Raw genomic sequence first — 16,656 nt, forward strand, 5'->3', positions numbered from 1 at the left:
ACACACACACACACACACACACACACACACACACACACACACACACAGTTATGGAGGGCTTCAATATTAATAGTTGTGCTAAGCTGGATGGTAAATTATTGCACATTGTCTCAGAACTAACGATAGAATCTTTGTGAGATTGCTCAAGCTGCTTGAATATAACAGCTAAGGTCTCTTCCGAACACTGACGTGTGAAGAAACGCGAAATACATTTTGAATAGTGATGTCTTAGATTTCGGATGCTTTTAAAAAAGACGGAATAATCAAGGCTGGTGCATCTTTGTAATAGGTCTGCTCTATAAGGGACAACCTAGAATTAAATAATTACAAGAAACGCCAATCTTGTTAACATAATAGATTCCTTTGTTGTTTGTCTGACGCCGGAAAAAATCATGAGTTAGGAACCAATTACTCGAATCATCGGGATTAATGAAAAATATTAAACTCAAACAAGAAACATCCATTTCTGTACTTTTATAATGCATCGAAAAGCTATAAATAACGTTGTAAAAAATCATAGAATTCTATTAATTCATGCATCATAATGTCTATAAGGTATATGCTTAATATCATGTTGGGTCTCTATTAAAATGGATTTCTATAGTTGTAGACTTGCTGTCAACATAGATTTAAGTATTAGATGTATTGGATCATATTTGCCACCGGTCAGCATATAAATAAGCTTTCTTTTCATTACTTATATGTAGAAATTAGCTTTTAAGATATAAAATTTCCATTTGGCATTGTTATGCTATTTAGTTTAAAAGGATGAACATCCAACACATTAAATGGTTTTTGAACTAAGTATTTCTTTTTCTTTTGGTTTACTTATTAGTGATTTGATAGAAGAATCATGTTAAATAAACACTTTTTTTTCTCGTGTTAAGTTGTTTTCCATCTGCTTCTGACATGAAACTGTGTTAAAAACATTAAATAATCAAATGTGCTGACAGTTCTTTTCTGCGATAGTGGCACATCTAGTCAGGCGCCTAACATTCCATTAATCTGGTTTTGCGCTTTACTCGCTTCATCTATTAAGAACTTCTCTCCAGTACACTTGCATCCGCACAAACACACAAACATGAGCGCGTGCACAATGCATTTCAGTGAATGTTATATGCATGTAACATAGTATGTGTGTAGATATACATGTATGAGAGTGTACATGTGTGTGTGTACTTCATATTTATGTGCGTATGTTGTATATACACACTTAAACACGTGTGTATATTACATGCAGCTTAGCTTCTGTGATGACATACTAGAGAACTACCGAAAGATTTTAGGGTTCAATTTGTAATATAACTTCAACTTTAATAGTTTGTGACTTCAATGTTATAGCGTGTGTGATCCTGCATATGGATTATTATAGGTTATAATGAATGATGAGAGCAAATGATGTTCCAAAAGATTGTCTAATTGAAATTGAAAAAATGAGGCATCCCAACACGGTTACGAAACCAGTGACTGTAGGAGCACTTGGAGTGATTAAAGAAAATTATTTCAGGATGATCCCTAGCTTATTATCCATGCAGGAAGTGCAAAAGATTATCTTAAGTGGTACGTCACACGCATTGAGAAAGGTATTCATCGCTATGAATTTTCTTTCTCTTTTCCCCCTCTATTTTCTTTGTTTAATTTTTTTTTCTTTTTTTTCCTTACTTTTTCTCTCTGTCTTTCTTCCCCTTTTTCTTTCTATCATATGACTTTGTAAATGAACTACCTGGTGTGTTTATTTTGATGGCCTACAATGAGTTTCTTCGCCCTATGTCTTAGGAGGACAACCGGCAAGAAGAAATAGAAACAAAATCGAAAGAAGATAATTATAACAACAATAATAATAATATGCTTGTGAACATATGTGGGGATGTCGAAATAGCCGTAGGGAATGAAGTATTCGAGATATCAGAGATGTGTGTGTACACGTATATATATGTGTCTGCATGCGTGTGTGTGTGTGCGCGCACACTTGTTTGTGTGCATGTATGAAGTGAAGGTATATGTATGAGTATCTGTATATATATATATATATATATATATATATATATATATATATATATATATATATATATATATATATATATATATATATATATATATATATATATATATATATATACATATATATATGTGTGTGTGTGTGTGTCTCCCCTTTCCTATATGTATTCATCAAGAAAAAAGTTGGCACAACATATTTAGCAAACACACTTCTACTTATTCACATACGTGCGCTGTTTTATGGCTGATATTTCGAGTGCTGTTACAGCGGCTTTAGGTCCTTTACATCTGGCTGCTATCTTGTCATTTATATTAAACAACTTCCGAACCCACGAACGTCTCCGCTTCTTGCCTCACATAATATGTCCGAGCATGACTACCAAACTAATCACAGTATCAACTCATTCTTCCTTGAATCATTCGCTCTCCGGAATGCCTCCTTTGCAAATGTTCCTACTGTAGTCGTCCACTAGTAACAGTTTAAGGGACACGTTATCGGCAGCCAACCAGCCTCCAAATATATGTATTAATCTGAATGTACATGTGTGTGCGCGTGCGTTGTATGTGTGTGAGTGTGTGTGTGAGTGCGCGTCGGCGTGTGTGTGTGTATGTGTGTGCGTGTGTGCTTATGTGAATATACGTGTGTGTAATCTTTTGTTCTGAGGATAATTTGATTCTTTTAGAATTGTACAGAAATTTATACTAAAATCATTAACATTGCTAAAGAAAACCTGACAGAAAAGGTTATTTATATTTTCGGCTTTGATCATTTTTAGAAGAAAACATGCGTACATATACAACTACAGGAATGGAAAGAGACAAATATAACTTATGAAATTGTATTTATATTCTTTATGATTGGAAACGACTACCATTTTATAATTTAATAACGAATATCTCTCCTGTTTGAATTGAAATTTGTACATCTTAGGTGAATGTTCTCGTTAAAACAACATCCTGTTTCTTGCAAGATTGTTCGAAGACAAAAAAAATATATGGTAAATATCAACTGAAGTGTGTCGCTAAAATGGTAAATGATACCACTGTCAATAACACAGCGAAGGGAAAATAAGTTAAAACCTGCCCCTGGAGAGGTTTCAAACCTAAAAACAACTAGGAGTCAGAGAGCTCCAAGCCCGTCAGTTACTCGTAATTTTCGTGAATTGGCAATAGACTGACTCAGGTTTACATTTACACTATGTTAAGTTGAAAATAATTCAGGGAAGGTTTAGACGAAGAGCTAAAACAGATATCTACGAATATATCCCAAACCCCGCAGTATACGCAATCTAGGTTGTCCATTTCTCTGGCGTTCTTCCTAGAGGCAAGACGAAATTTTTTTATGTTCGCCGCCCGCACACATCTTTGTCTCTCTACGTTCAGTGGAGTTTAACCTAGCATCGAGTGGTTATCGACTGCTATTTCCATCAAAAGTTGGCACCTTGCGCCACTTTCTCCTATTTATCAGGTGTCGAAAACATAGTGATATCCGTGGGGCAGCTGATGATAGAGGTATGTTGAATTGTTAGTATGGCTATTATTGTATGTGCGGAATAGTTTCATAACACATCCATTTGATATATATATATATATATATATATATATGATAGAGGTTGTCTATGTTCAATTCTTATCTAACAGGACTGTCTTTTGACACTTACAATATTCAATATAAGTTTAACCTCCTTTTGAACGGGCACAGGGATGCTCCTCTTTGGCTCATTAATGTACACCAGGCCTGTGTATTACACTATATTTACTGACAGAAACCAGTTACTTTACAAAAGAATGAGGAATAATTTTCCGATATTGGCATCGAAAATTTACATTTAATTTTACATTACTCCTATGGTTAGCTCTACCACCACCGTAAAACTACTAAACCAAATCTTCTCACATGCACAAATCCACACACGCATGTACACATACATGCATACACACATACACATGTATAAACATATTTTCTTATAGAGTTGCTCATAGAAACATACACATTTCTGTAAATAAATATCTATCCATTCTTATCGCGCATTGCTACGTTATTGCTCTCTTTCCTTTTCGATGATCGTATCTATACGATTTTTTAATGTAAGCCCATTCACGCACACAAAACCATATATTTGCTTTTGACATAAGTACGTATATAGACATATATTACGTCTACGTACTCTACACGTTGGTATACAAGATTTTAGGCGTGAAACTAACTAATAATATAGAAATGATATTAAATCGGTGCGTGGGCTGTTGCTATTGGTGTAATGATCCACCCAAAACGATACACATTTACAATTTTTATACTAGCAAACGTTTATACATTTAAAACTTTAGTTGAAGCAGTTTTTCTTTATGTAGATGGATTTTACCTAACATGAAATTATGTCTCTTGACTTCACTCTTTGTTTCAAATATTATGCCACAATTTACCGCGAGGAAATTGTTTTCAATGTTCCAAATCAAATTCGCATTGAATGCTGGAATTTCACAGAGATATTTTGAATCTATTCAATTGCGTTTTACAGATCCAAAATGTTTTGTTACAGATTTAGAAAAGCAATGCTTCTTTACTAAAGCATTAAAATCTGTAAAATATTATTGCGAGCGTGCGTGCGTATTTTGTGTGTGTGCGTGAGTGTATGAATGCATATTCTTCTAGGCACTTGTATATTTGATTGCATAATTTTTCCCTTCCTTTTTCTTTATTTCTTGTAGATTCCGTTAATGACTGTTTAGAAACAAAGAACTTAACAGCGAGCACGAGTTCATGGCAACTCATTCAGTCTCCCGGATACTTCAGTAAATATGTTAAGTAAGTTGGAAATATGCCTTGAATTCTTTTTTCTTTCTTTCTTTTTTTATTCTTCAAGCTACGCCTTATTACAACCCAAATAATGTGATGTTTTCTTAGATAATCCTTACACAAATGACCTCCTTTTAATCAGACGATATTGCAAAACGATGAATATATCTCATCATAGTAAATGCTCTTACTTAGTCCCTACTGGTTACCTTACTGTTTTCTTCTGGCTTATTCCATCTATTTACCCATTATTTACACATTTATTGAAATAAATAAACTCAAGAAACGGTGGAAAACAGTGTCATTGTTTATAGGTTTCCTCTTGGCCAGTCACTGATGCATTTCCGACAATGATTCAATCAAAATAGATACCTCAGTGGACTTGTTTTTTTCTTTTTTACTTTTTAGTCTATAATGTTACATCTTTTTGTAGCCTATAGTGTCAGACCTTTTTTAGCCTATATTGTCACATTTTTAGCCTATAGTGTAACTTTTTGCACGTTTCTTTATCTTCTTTTTTAAATGCTTGACACAAACGAGAGTTAGATGCTATTTTAAAAGGACTAGCGATCAACAGATTACCAATAGGGTTATTTTAATGTTGTTAAAACTTAATTATTCTGGGTATACTGGATGGAATTTTATCAATTTTAATTGGATAAGTTTCATTCATATCCTGCGTGAAACTTTTACCCACGTTCACTTAATCTCACAAAACCTAAATAATTCCATTGTTTTCTCACTACCTGAAACCTTGAAATAGATTTACATGGAGGGATTTGGTTACAGAGATGACTAGTAAGAAATTGAATTGAATACCATTGATAAAACATCTGAAATAATCACAACTGTCCTTGTCACTTTTATATGAAACTATGTTGTATAAGATTTCTAAGAAATCCTTTAGATGCGATCATTGTTCTTTCGCCTTTCACGCCCAGCACGATGCCAAGCACAAAATTATTTGCTGCTTTAATTAGATGCAATGCAATATGTTTTACCATTATCATTCCCAACAATCAGTGAAGTTGCATTGTGTGTGTGTGTGTGTGTGTGTGTGTGTGTGCGTGTGCGTGTGTGTGTGTGTTTTCTATTGTCTTACAACTGACAATGTCCTCAATTATGCACTCCTCTACTGAGAACATAGCAGGTCCGGAAATAATGCACTTGTCTTACAACCTTTCCATGATAAGAAGCTTGCTTCCTAACTACATGGTTCCGGGCACAGTCTCACTGCGCGGTGACTTGATCAATCGTCTTCTTCTAGCATTTGGTGGGTGAGCATTTGGTACACGGAAACTGAATGAAGCTCGTCATATATATGTATACACGCACACACATACTTACACAATAAGTCCTGGGGTTGATGTGCTCGACTAGATGCGATGCTCCAGCATGGCCGCAGTCAAATGACTAAAAAAAAATAAAAGAAAAAAATGCGACAATTTTGCAAAAATATTTCCGACTGAAAATATCACAAATGCATGGAGTTAGGATTTTATGCATCCAACAAAGCATTACTGTAAAGCTGAAAATGTTGCTAATGTAAAAAGAAATGGAATGGTTTAACTTTTTTTTCCTGTAAAAGTAACGTTTTGGACTTACGACACTTTCGCATAATAGCAACGATATATATGTATACACGCACACACACACACGCATATATATATACTTCGTATATGTATATATATATATATATATGTGTGTGTGTGTGTGTGTGTGTGTGTGTGTGTGTGTGTGTGTATAACGATAAAATAACAAAGGAACGTTTACTGATAATGTAACTTTATGCTGAGAGTAAATTTTATTGGGAGGATGAAGTTTCCTAAGACTTCACATCTTTCTTTTTACTCAAAGATATATTCAGATATTCTTATATTCATGTTTCAGTGTGAGATTGTGCGTGTAAACATGTGTGTCTGCGTGTATGTGTGCATGCATGTACACGTGTTTGAATATCAGGAGAACGGACATTCACAACGATTTTCTGTGAGCTTTCGTCATTTTTAACATGAAACTCAGTTGTTGAAACAATAGCTTCAAAAACAGAGTTTATCAAGTAATTTATCACCTACTTTGTTGTAATTACCTAAATGTGTTGATGGTCATTGGTCAGTTATCGAAAGAATATTTTAATTATTAACTGCTGACAAATTCCTTGCTACTCGTATTTTTTTTTTTATCAACTTGAAATACTGTTTTGCACCAGTCTTTTCTTTTTTACAATTTTATATTTAGCTTCAATGAAAACACACAGTATCTCGCAATAATCGCTGTTGCTATCAATAATTATTCTTGATATCAACAAATATTACCCCTGCTATCAAATATCACCCCTATTGTCAATAATTGTTTGTATTATCATTGAACCCCTTGCTAACAATAAATAACCCTCTTATCACTCAAAACAAATAGAGATTAAGATAATGAGTACTATTCTTGTAAGTGACATCGGTTTCTTATAAATTAGAAATTCCCAAAGTTTAGACAAATTGGCAAATTTTTTCTTGTGCTGGATAAAATGTTCTGCGGCATCGTTCTGGTTCGCTAAAATCAATGTTCAAATACCCGCCTTTCAGCTTTTCATTTAATAAACAACAAAAGAGTTGCTCGACGGGGTGGGTATGTCGAGTCCGATCCAGCATTTTGCGTTGTGAGCTTAAATTCCACCTGGGTGCCGATGTAATGTGCGTGGTGGTGGTGAAACTATATACGGTTTCAATTCTTGATTGATTGTAGAGATGATTTTTTAATGTGGCGGTTTGGTTAATGGTCAGATAGATCACTAAGTTATCAATTTTAACTCAACAATTATTACACTCAACTCAGACCCATTATTCATTTCCTGCCAAACTCACCACCACCACCATCTTCATCATCGTTATCATATTTCGTCCAAATTTCGTCAGTTGTTATATCGATATTACGTCATTCTCATTTGTGTGTTTCAGGAATATGTCTTGCAGTTGGCTAATCTATGCGGGAGATCCGAATTATTCGCTGCAAGTAGACTGGCAACGCGTTGATATAGAATACAGTTTAGGTTGTTATAAAGATTTCGTACAGATCTATCGCGGTATGTATTCACTTTCCTTTCACTTTTACCTTGTATTCGCTAATGAAGGCGGAAAAGTGGTCGAATCGCCTGGCTGCAGCAACCCTGCCGTATTCATTCCTGAGCTCTTCTCTCTCTGCCCAAATCCTGCCCAGGTCATCCTTTCTTTCTGTCATTCTTTCTTTCTCCGTTTCGTTCATTCTTTTTCTTGTTTCTCTCTCTCTCTCTCTTTCTCTCTCTCTTTCTCTCTCTCTCTCTCTCTCTCTCTCTCTCTCTCTCTCTCTCTCTCTCTCTCTCTCTCTCTCTCTCTCTCTCTCTCTTTGAATCCCCTATGTAATGCCAAGGCCCAGGTTTATTGCACTGTATGATATTGATTCGATTTAAGAATTGCGCTTAATGTTCATTACACGACTCTGAACTACTCTTTCACGGCCATGTTAATGTCAGGAAGAGAAACTTAATTTGCCAAACACCCTTCCTTACTATCAATTCGGCGTATGTTGTGAATACCGTGTTTTCGCTAAATGTAGTCCTTAATATTTTTGTCATTTGCGTGTGTGCCAGGTTTAAGTTGTTGAGCGTTACGCTCGGTTGCATTTGCTGTTCTCTGTTATTGTTTATAAGAAGGGAGATTGTGTATTTGGTTGGTTTATGCGCAGACAAGTATTTAGTTGAAGCAGTAGTACTACAGAACCTGAAGAGTTGCAGAAGAATGTATGATATCATTTGCATATAAACCTGCAGGCGTTGTTGCATAGCGGCAAGTCAATTCTGTGATGAAAAGCATTTCTACCACATCCATACGACTATTTTTGCTTCGTTCAAAGAACCGAGAACTGCATATTCCAATATGTTCCTTTTTTTCCGATGTTACATTGATTTCAGGAGACTTGACTGCTACTGATGACCAAATGACAACTGGTATGCTTCCTCATCAGCTCGGGTTGTATGTGGAGGAGCAATATGACATTTATATTGGTAACGATTGAAAAAAAAATGGGTGAAAGACGGTTTCCTGTAAACCTGAATTTCGTGGAAATGTTGTTGTACACACTACAGAGCATTAACAGTATGGCGGCCTCTTTCGGTTAGTATTTGGCGTTGCTGAAAATTATGATGAATGTTTATAAGCATTATTACTATTAGTGGATATTGAGGGAACGTGCTCAAAAGATTTGCTGATGTCGATGAAAGAATGGTACGTGTGGGAAGCTTTAAGATGTTGCTACGATGTGTTTTCTGGGTTAGTTTTGTGAGTAGTTGTGGTATTTAATAGTTGAGGACTGAATTTCTGTTGTGAATTGGAGAGTAGGGTGTGGACTGATCAAGTATTAAACATTTTAGCACGTTTGAGAGTATATGAAGGAAAACTGATGGATCCGTAGGATGTTCCTTAACTTGAGTTTGGTCCGGCTTTACAAAAGTTCTATTTTGTGAACTTGGAGACTCTGAGATAATACTGAGTTCAGTAATTCCTTCGGGCCTTACGTGCTTTATGTGTATGTTTATTTTCTCCTTTCTCGAGACTTTTAACTTTTTAAATTTCTCTATTCCTTATTGAGCTTGTAAAAGAATTAAAATCGTGTTCTAATTGAAAAATCCAGTTTAATCTAACCAATAACGTACACCAATGTTTCAATCTCTACAGGTAGTGTCTTTAGTATTCGGTACGAAGACAGCAATACCTGTAGGTCCTACTCCAGGAAAGAGTGGTGACTCGGCGTCTTTCATATTCGCAGCTTGACTTATCCTGATATACTGGAGGTGGAGTAAGCTGACCGAGTCACCATCAACAAGATTTTGGCTTGCACCTAGCTACTCAGTCACTTTATTCTGCTCCCAACAACAACAACGTCGTCACTTGCCATGCAACATACACAGCATGCGATTTGAAAACATTCAGAGATGAAAGCATTTCAGCAAGAGAGCACAAACACGACCCTAGTTTCGATTCCTAGCTATCTGCAAGAGAGATATGCAATCATTAAAAATTTCCAAAGATAGAAATTTATTGCAAACGAAAGCTAAAAAGTAGTGTACTCCTTGAAAAGCTAGTCCGGAAGCCGGACTTGTAGACGATGCATGCAATCGCATTGGCAGTAGTTCTGAATGGATCTCTACAGCAATGGTAGATGTTGCTCTGAGAAAAATAACTGGAACAAAATTTTCCAAGAGCAAATCCATGACACAGTAATATTGGTTTTAAATTGTGGCACGTGACCAGCAGATTTGGGGACGGGCATATTTTATCGGCCCCAATGTTCAACTGATATTTATCAACCGCGAAAGGATAAAACGCAAACTTGATCCCGGTGGAAGACGGATTAAATGCCATTAGGCATTTCGTCCGGGTGTGCTAATGACTCTGCCAGCTCGCCGCCAGTAATATTGGTTTTTCAAATGTTGGCACAAGACCAGGAATTTGGCGGGGGGGGGGGATTAAATCGATTACATCGACCCAGTACTCAACTAGTATTTATTTTATCGACCCAAAAAGAGATGAAAGACACGGCGGCTTTTGAACTCAGAATGTAAAGACGAACGAAATGGCAGCAAGTATTCGACCCGGAATGATAACTGCTATGCCTACTCGACACCCTTGATGCCACAGTAATATTAACAAATGCCTTGATTCTGCCGAGCTTGGCTTCGCCTTTCATCCTTTAAGGGGTCGATAAAATAAGTACCAGTAGAATACTTTGGTCGATGTAATCGACTTACCCCCAGGCCCAAAATTGCTGGCTTTTTTCCCAATTATATATATATATATATGAGAGGTATTGGTATCCAGAAGAAGACCCAAGGTGGCAGGTAACGCTATGTAAGTGCTATGGAAGGACCGAAGTTAAACTCTCGGTTTGATAATGATACGATTGAGGAGTCCAATGCGGGTCATGTATGAACATGTATATGTTAAATAAAACGAGACAAGAAAGCCAAGGCTGTGTGGAATTTTCAGGACAATTATAACGAGAAAGTTAGTCTTACAGCTGTTTCTGGGATATTAGGAATATCCCTTCACCAAAGATGATGTGACATGGGTAAATACAGGGAAATAGTAGTTCAATATGAGGAGTTATTTAAGAAAAGGAAGGAGATGAGGAGTATATAGGGAAACAGAATGAATGCAGAAATAAAAATATATAAAGATGTTATAGTTGCAGTTCCTTTAGAAATTAGAGGAGGGTAATATGGCCCGTTATTTTTAGCTGTTTTAGCTTTTGACCTAGTGTTAAACCTTTGTTCATTCATTCTCCTATTTCCCTATATATTCCTTATTTCCCTCCTTATATTGAACTCTAATATTTCCCTTTACATAACCATCTCACATCGTCTCTGATGAAGGGATATTCCTAATAGCCCAGAAACAGCTGTAAGACTAACTTTCTCTTTATAAATGTCCTGGAAATTCCACACAGTCGCACACACACACTCTCAAACATACATACATACATAGATATATATATAAACTTAATAGCCTTTCAGCCTTTCAGCCTCGCTCTATAAATAGAATCCGTGTTCAAACGAACATAAAAACAGTTCAACAAGGTTTGTCTGGTATTTTGCTGTCTTATTAGAACAACTTTCAACTCGTATCTCTTCTACGGAGAAATGAAGCAACTTAAACTTATTTCAGTAGCTTTAACTTGCTTCCTTTCTTCCTCCCACCACACGTATTCTCTCTCTCTCTCTCTCTCTATCTCTCTCACTTTGTTTCCTTTCTAATGACACTACGGCTGTGATGAAATGAGAACTACATTGTATTCTATATTCTGATTGACTTTTCCTCCGCAGTCGCTCTCTTCCTCTCTTCCTCTCTTCTTCTCTTCCTCTCTTCCTCTCTCCCTATTTCTGTGTAAATATGAGCATATGGTTATGCGTTATACTTTATATACATATATATATATATGGGGGGGGGGGGGTGATGTATGTATATATATGTACGCATGTATATGGTTATCTCATCTCTATCATATCATTGGCTAGTCGTGCATGGTTACCTGTCTCTCGACTTTTTCTTTTCTACTCTCACCCTCTCTTTCAGTCTCTTTCTCTCTTTCAGTCTCTCTCTCTCTCTCTCTCTCTCTCTCTCCCATTCATTCATTCAGTCAATTACTCTTTATCTCTCTCCTACCCCCACACGACATCCTCTATATCTTTCTGCTCGTATTCGCCCACACAATCTTAATTCTTTACATCTCTGTTGTAGCATATTTCGTTTTCTCTTTACTTCATTACAAAAATTCTTCTCTTTTCGAACACTTCTTTGTCAATGTATTATGTGTATGTGCTTTCCCTTTCTTGCCCTTTCTCTCTCTCTCTCTCTCTCTCTCTCTCTTTCTCTCTCTCTCTCTCTTTCTCTCTCTCTCTCTATCTCTCTATCTCTCGCTCTCTCTCTCTCTCTCTTATTTCTGTCTTTTTCTCTTCCCAGTCTCTCGGTCATTGTTTCCCTCCTTTTTTTAATCATTTTCAATGACCCGTACACACGCACATACACACATACCTAGTCGTACATTATATGCTAACATATACAAAACTGCATTAATCCCTGCGAGCTCATTAGCTCAAATAGCCAAACACTATGTTTCTTTCATATTTAAATCACCAAATTATTCTTATTTGCTAGAATTCCACCAGGAATCATATAATTCTCGTTTTCTTTGACCTTCTTGAAATTTAGTTAAAACATGAAGGTTTGAAATGGCTATGAGAATTCAAACCATTCCTTTGTATCACTTCTGATCTCAATTTTATGGTCTGTGACAAACTAGAGGCGTCGACATTATGTAAATATATTGGAAATGAGAGTGGATGGAGTGTAAGAGGTGAGCTGAGTTTACAGTTATGTTTCAATTCCCAGAATAAGAAATTTCCCTTTAACAATAATGTTAATATCCCTAGAGACAATGGAAATGCTTCTACACGGTTGCTGTTCCTGTCGGGAATACGAGCAAAAATAATCTTTTCTGTATATCACATGTATTAGATAATATATTCCGCGATCTACTCTCAGCAATATAAAACTATGGGATGGTCACCGTTGGAATGCTTTTCAATCTTTGGCATATGTCATCATGACTGACCGGTAGCTAAACAGCAGCGTAAATAGTAAATCAATACCAGTGCCATTACTGACCAACTTACATGTCTCTGAAATAAGAAAACGAATGCGAACGCTTTTTGGCGTGCATGATTCAAGATAGTCTTGGGCACAGAACTCATCCAGCAAATCGATATGAACTTCACTGTTATTAAAAAGAAAAATGAAGGATTGGTCCATGTAACCCTGATCAAGGAAAACAAAATGGAGATAGCCACATTCAAAGTCCTCTTGAATACTTGGTATGGCAGAGTGACGCAGCAAGTTTAAGCCAATGGAACCAGTCACAATACCATGAAAAAGAATGGTCCAATTAATCCTCAATCTTTTTGATTAAGGATTAATTGGTCTTTTTGATTATAAGCCTCACCATATAGCGACTCCTGGTTTAGTAACATGATGATACTCTGTAATATACAGAGTATCAGGCACCGACTGAATGAAACTCGCCTCATAACTTCAAACAGTCTTTGTCGGAAAGTCTGATTTGCAGATGTTGCCAAATACCAATCGTAGAACTAGATAATCTTCGTTGAGAGCATGAACTCTGTGGATTGGTTGGTGTTAGGAAGGGGATTCAGTCGTAAAATCTATGCCAAAACAGATACAGTAAGTAGCCTGGGGCACTTTTTATACCTGGCCGACTCCCGCCAACGATCTTACCCATGCATTAAACGAAGATGATGATGATGATGGTGTGATATATTTCTCCAATAACAACACTTCAAAATTCGATAAACGCTTGATCTCACAATTCGCTTGCCGCACAGATATTTTGAACTTTAACAACACACTTATAACACACGTACTTGCCTTTAGATATCCGCGGTATTCCGGAACGTTTCCTCTGAACATTCTGAATAGTTCCGTCTACTGCAAACTTAGATTTATTTCGAGTGATATTAAGTCGCAGAAGTGGATCTGTTTGAATCTCTTTCCTAAAGTGTTATTTCATTTCGACTGTTTTCAAAGTTTCGAAGTTAATTATGGCTCCTTTAATTATTTTCAATGATTTAAGCCTAGTGCTGCAATACAAATCAGAGATGCTTTACATCAATTAGAAACTGTAGGAGCTGCGATGGGAATTTTTCAAGCTCTTCTAAATCCATTATAAAGCTAGAAATCTTTCATATCGTTTGCAGTTTTCTCAGAGTCACAAGTATTATTATTATTATTCAGGTCACTGCCTGGAATCGAACTCGGAATCTTGGGATTAAGAGTGCGGACTACTAACTCCAAGATTCCGAGTTCGATTTCAGGCAGTGACCTGAATAATAATAATAATAATAACGTCGAAAAATACCTTACGAATGAGAGTCCAGGTTCGAAATTTTCCACATTACACTTGAAGAAGGCTGGAGGGTATATCAGCTTGAAACGTTGTGTTAACAACGAACAAGATGAGGACAAATATCCGTCAAAGATTTTGCAGTTGCTATTTAGTAGGTGTTGAACATAGTCCCAGATTTCCTTTTTTACCCCCAGCTTGTTCTGGGATTACAATACTGTTAGTGGTACTATGGTTCTGCAGAGACAAGTTGAAGCGGCCAGCGTATATCTTATCATATGATGTTTAGACATACTATCGGGGAACAATTTGTAGCTGAGGTGCTTTGGCCATTTTATGGCTTGAGAAAGGTAATAACTGGTGTAAGCCGCATAGGATAACGTGACCTTGAGATTCTTCCTAAGCAGTATTATTAAATTTCGCTGATAAAATTTCAGGTCTTATCATTCAATATCCTGTAATATGATCTGGAGCAAAGGGATTTCCTGTTGAATATTTTTCTTAGAATCGTTTCAATTACTGCACCATCGATATTTTAGAATTTTTGTTCAACATGTTTGCAGCATCTCCATTCTAATTCCGTTATTCACACAACTTTTTAGTTGAATTTATCATACGTATGCATGTATGTATGTATGTATGTATGTTTGCATGTATGTATGCATGTATGCACATACGTTTGAATGTATCTCTGTATACATGCATATTTGCATGTATGTATGTATGTATATATGCATCCATGCATATATACATGTATATATCCATGTACGCATGTATGTATGCGTGTATGTATGTATTCATGTACATATATATGTATGTATGAATGCATGTATATATTTACGCATGTATGTATAGATATATGTGCGAATGTATGCATGCATGCATGTATTATGTGTACGTGTATGTGCGTATGTATGAATGTGTGTCTGGATGGATGGATGCGTAGATGCATGTATGTATATATGTCCGTTAGTGTGTGTCTGTATAAGCGTTTAACTTTCTCTTCAGCATTGATTGATTTTTAGAAATGTAACTAATGATATTGATTATCCTGATTCTTTTTTTTTTCTTTTCTTTATTTTATTTCTTTATTTCTTCTTCCTCTGAAGGTTTTGATCGATCGGGCGAGCTTCTTGATCACAGATGCGGTCAGAGCTCCATCAACGTCAATAACATTGGCCGTTATGCTTACATCTACTTCCACACGGACAATACCATCGAACGGGAAGGATTTTCACTGAAGTACAAATCTACCAACAGCGGTAAGTCGAAAATGTTTTCCACTCTCAACCGCCAACACTCACCCCCCCCCCCACACACACACACACACAAACCAGCAGTTCCAAAGACACCACTCCCACCACTTTCATGAGCAATATCGTTGCTGCCACAACTACACACCTCATGCATCTTTCACAACATTTGTTTGGTCTGATGTTTTATTTGATTGCTTTATATTTTGAGACTTTTTTATTTGCCGAAAATGGTTGATGATGATGAGGATAATGGTTGCCGAGGTTAATAGTTTTTTATTTGCCGAAAATGGTTGATGATGATGAGGATAATGGTTGCCGAGGTTAATAGTTGTGTGGATGTTGACAGCGGCGAGGTTTGGTGTCAGAAGAAACATTGCGGATGGCGTCGTTGTCATCAATATAACCTTTTTTAGCGATATTCTTTTCATCTTTCTAATTCTGGTTCATATTGATACTATTGTTGTTGTCGATGGTGTCCCCATATTGTTGTTATTGATGTTTTTGTTGTTATCATCTCATCTTCAGTTGCTTGCTGCATCGACATGTATACTTAGATACACATAGTCAAACAGACGCGCACGCACACACACACACGCACGTACACACACGCACACGCACACAAGTACGTACGTACATTCACACACACACACACAAACAAACGTGTATATATATACATATACAGGCAAACACACACGCTATATTATATACTCTTACATAAATTATGAGTGATATTAACTATGCAGAAACTGGATTATAAATGGAAAGAGAATTTACTCGGAATATATAATTGTACTGAAAGGGATGGAGAGGAGGAGGGGAAGAAGTGAAAGGTATGAGGAATAGAAGTAAGTAGACACATGGATATGTTAATTTATGTTAATTTATTATTAGATCATACATTACCTTATGAACACATTGGACATTGTATCCGACATTGCTGTAATATGCATCTACTGATTGTTGTATTGATTACACTGGGGAACATGAACATGTCAAAGCGAAGAGTAGATTGACTCAGCGAGAAGTGAAGAGATGTCACCAGGGCAGCAAAATGCTCTACAGCGTTGCCAATAGCGTTACACGGAAACACACGCTGTGACAGGCTCATGAAAGGTACATCTATTGACAAATATATATATATATATATATATATATATA

The 16,656-nt window shown here is 36.4% G+C and overlaps 1 protein-coding gene across 1 annotated transcript in view; it reads left to right on the top strand.

Annotated features, from left to right (window-relative positions):
• LOC106867776 (cubilin) overlaps window positions 1-16,656 on the top strand; it is a 426,298-nt gene that overhangs the window by 241,808 nt on the left and 167,834 nt on the right. The window contains exons 3-5 of the mRNA XM_052972560.1: window positions 4,711-4,807; window positions 7,750-7,874; window positions 15,352-15,504. Coding sequence (XP_052828520.1) covers window positions 4,711-4,807; window positions 7,750-7,874; window positions 15,352-15,504 — 375 coding nt within the window. The remainder of the gene's footprint in view (window positions 1-4,710; window positions 4,808-7,749; window positions 7,875-15,351; window positions 15,505-16,656) is intronic.

The sequence above is a fragment of the Octopus bimaculoides genome, chromosome 13 (genome assembly GCF_001194135.2).
Source record: "Octopus bimaculoides isolate UCB-OBI-ISO-001 chromosome 13, ASM119413v2, whole genome shotgun sequence".
Lineage (NCBI taxonomy): Eukaryota > Metazoa > Mollusca > Cephalopoda > Octopoda > Octopodidae > Octopus > Octopus bimaculoides.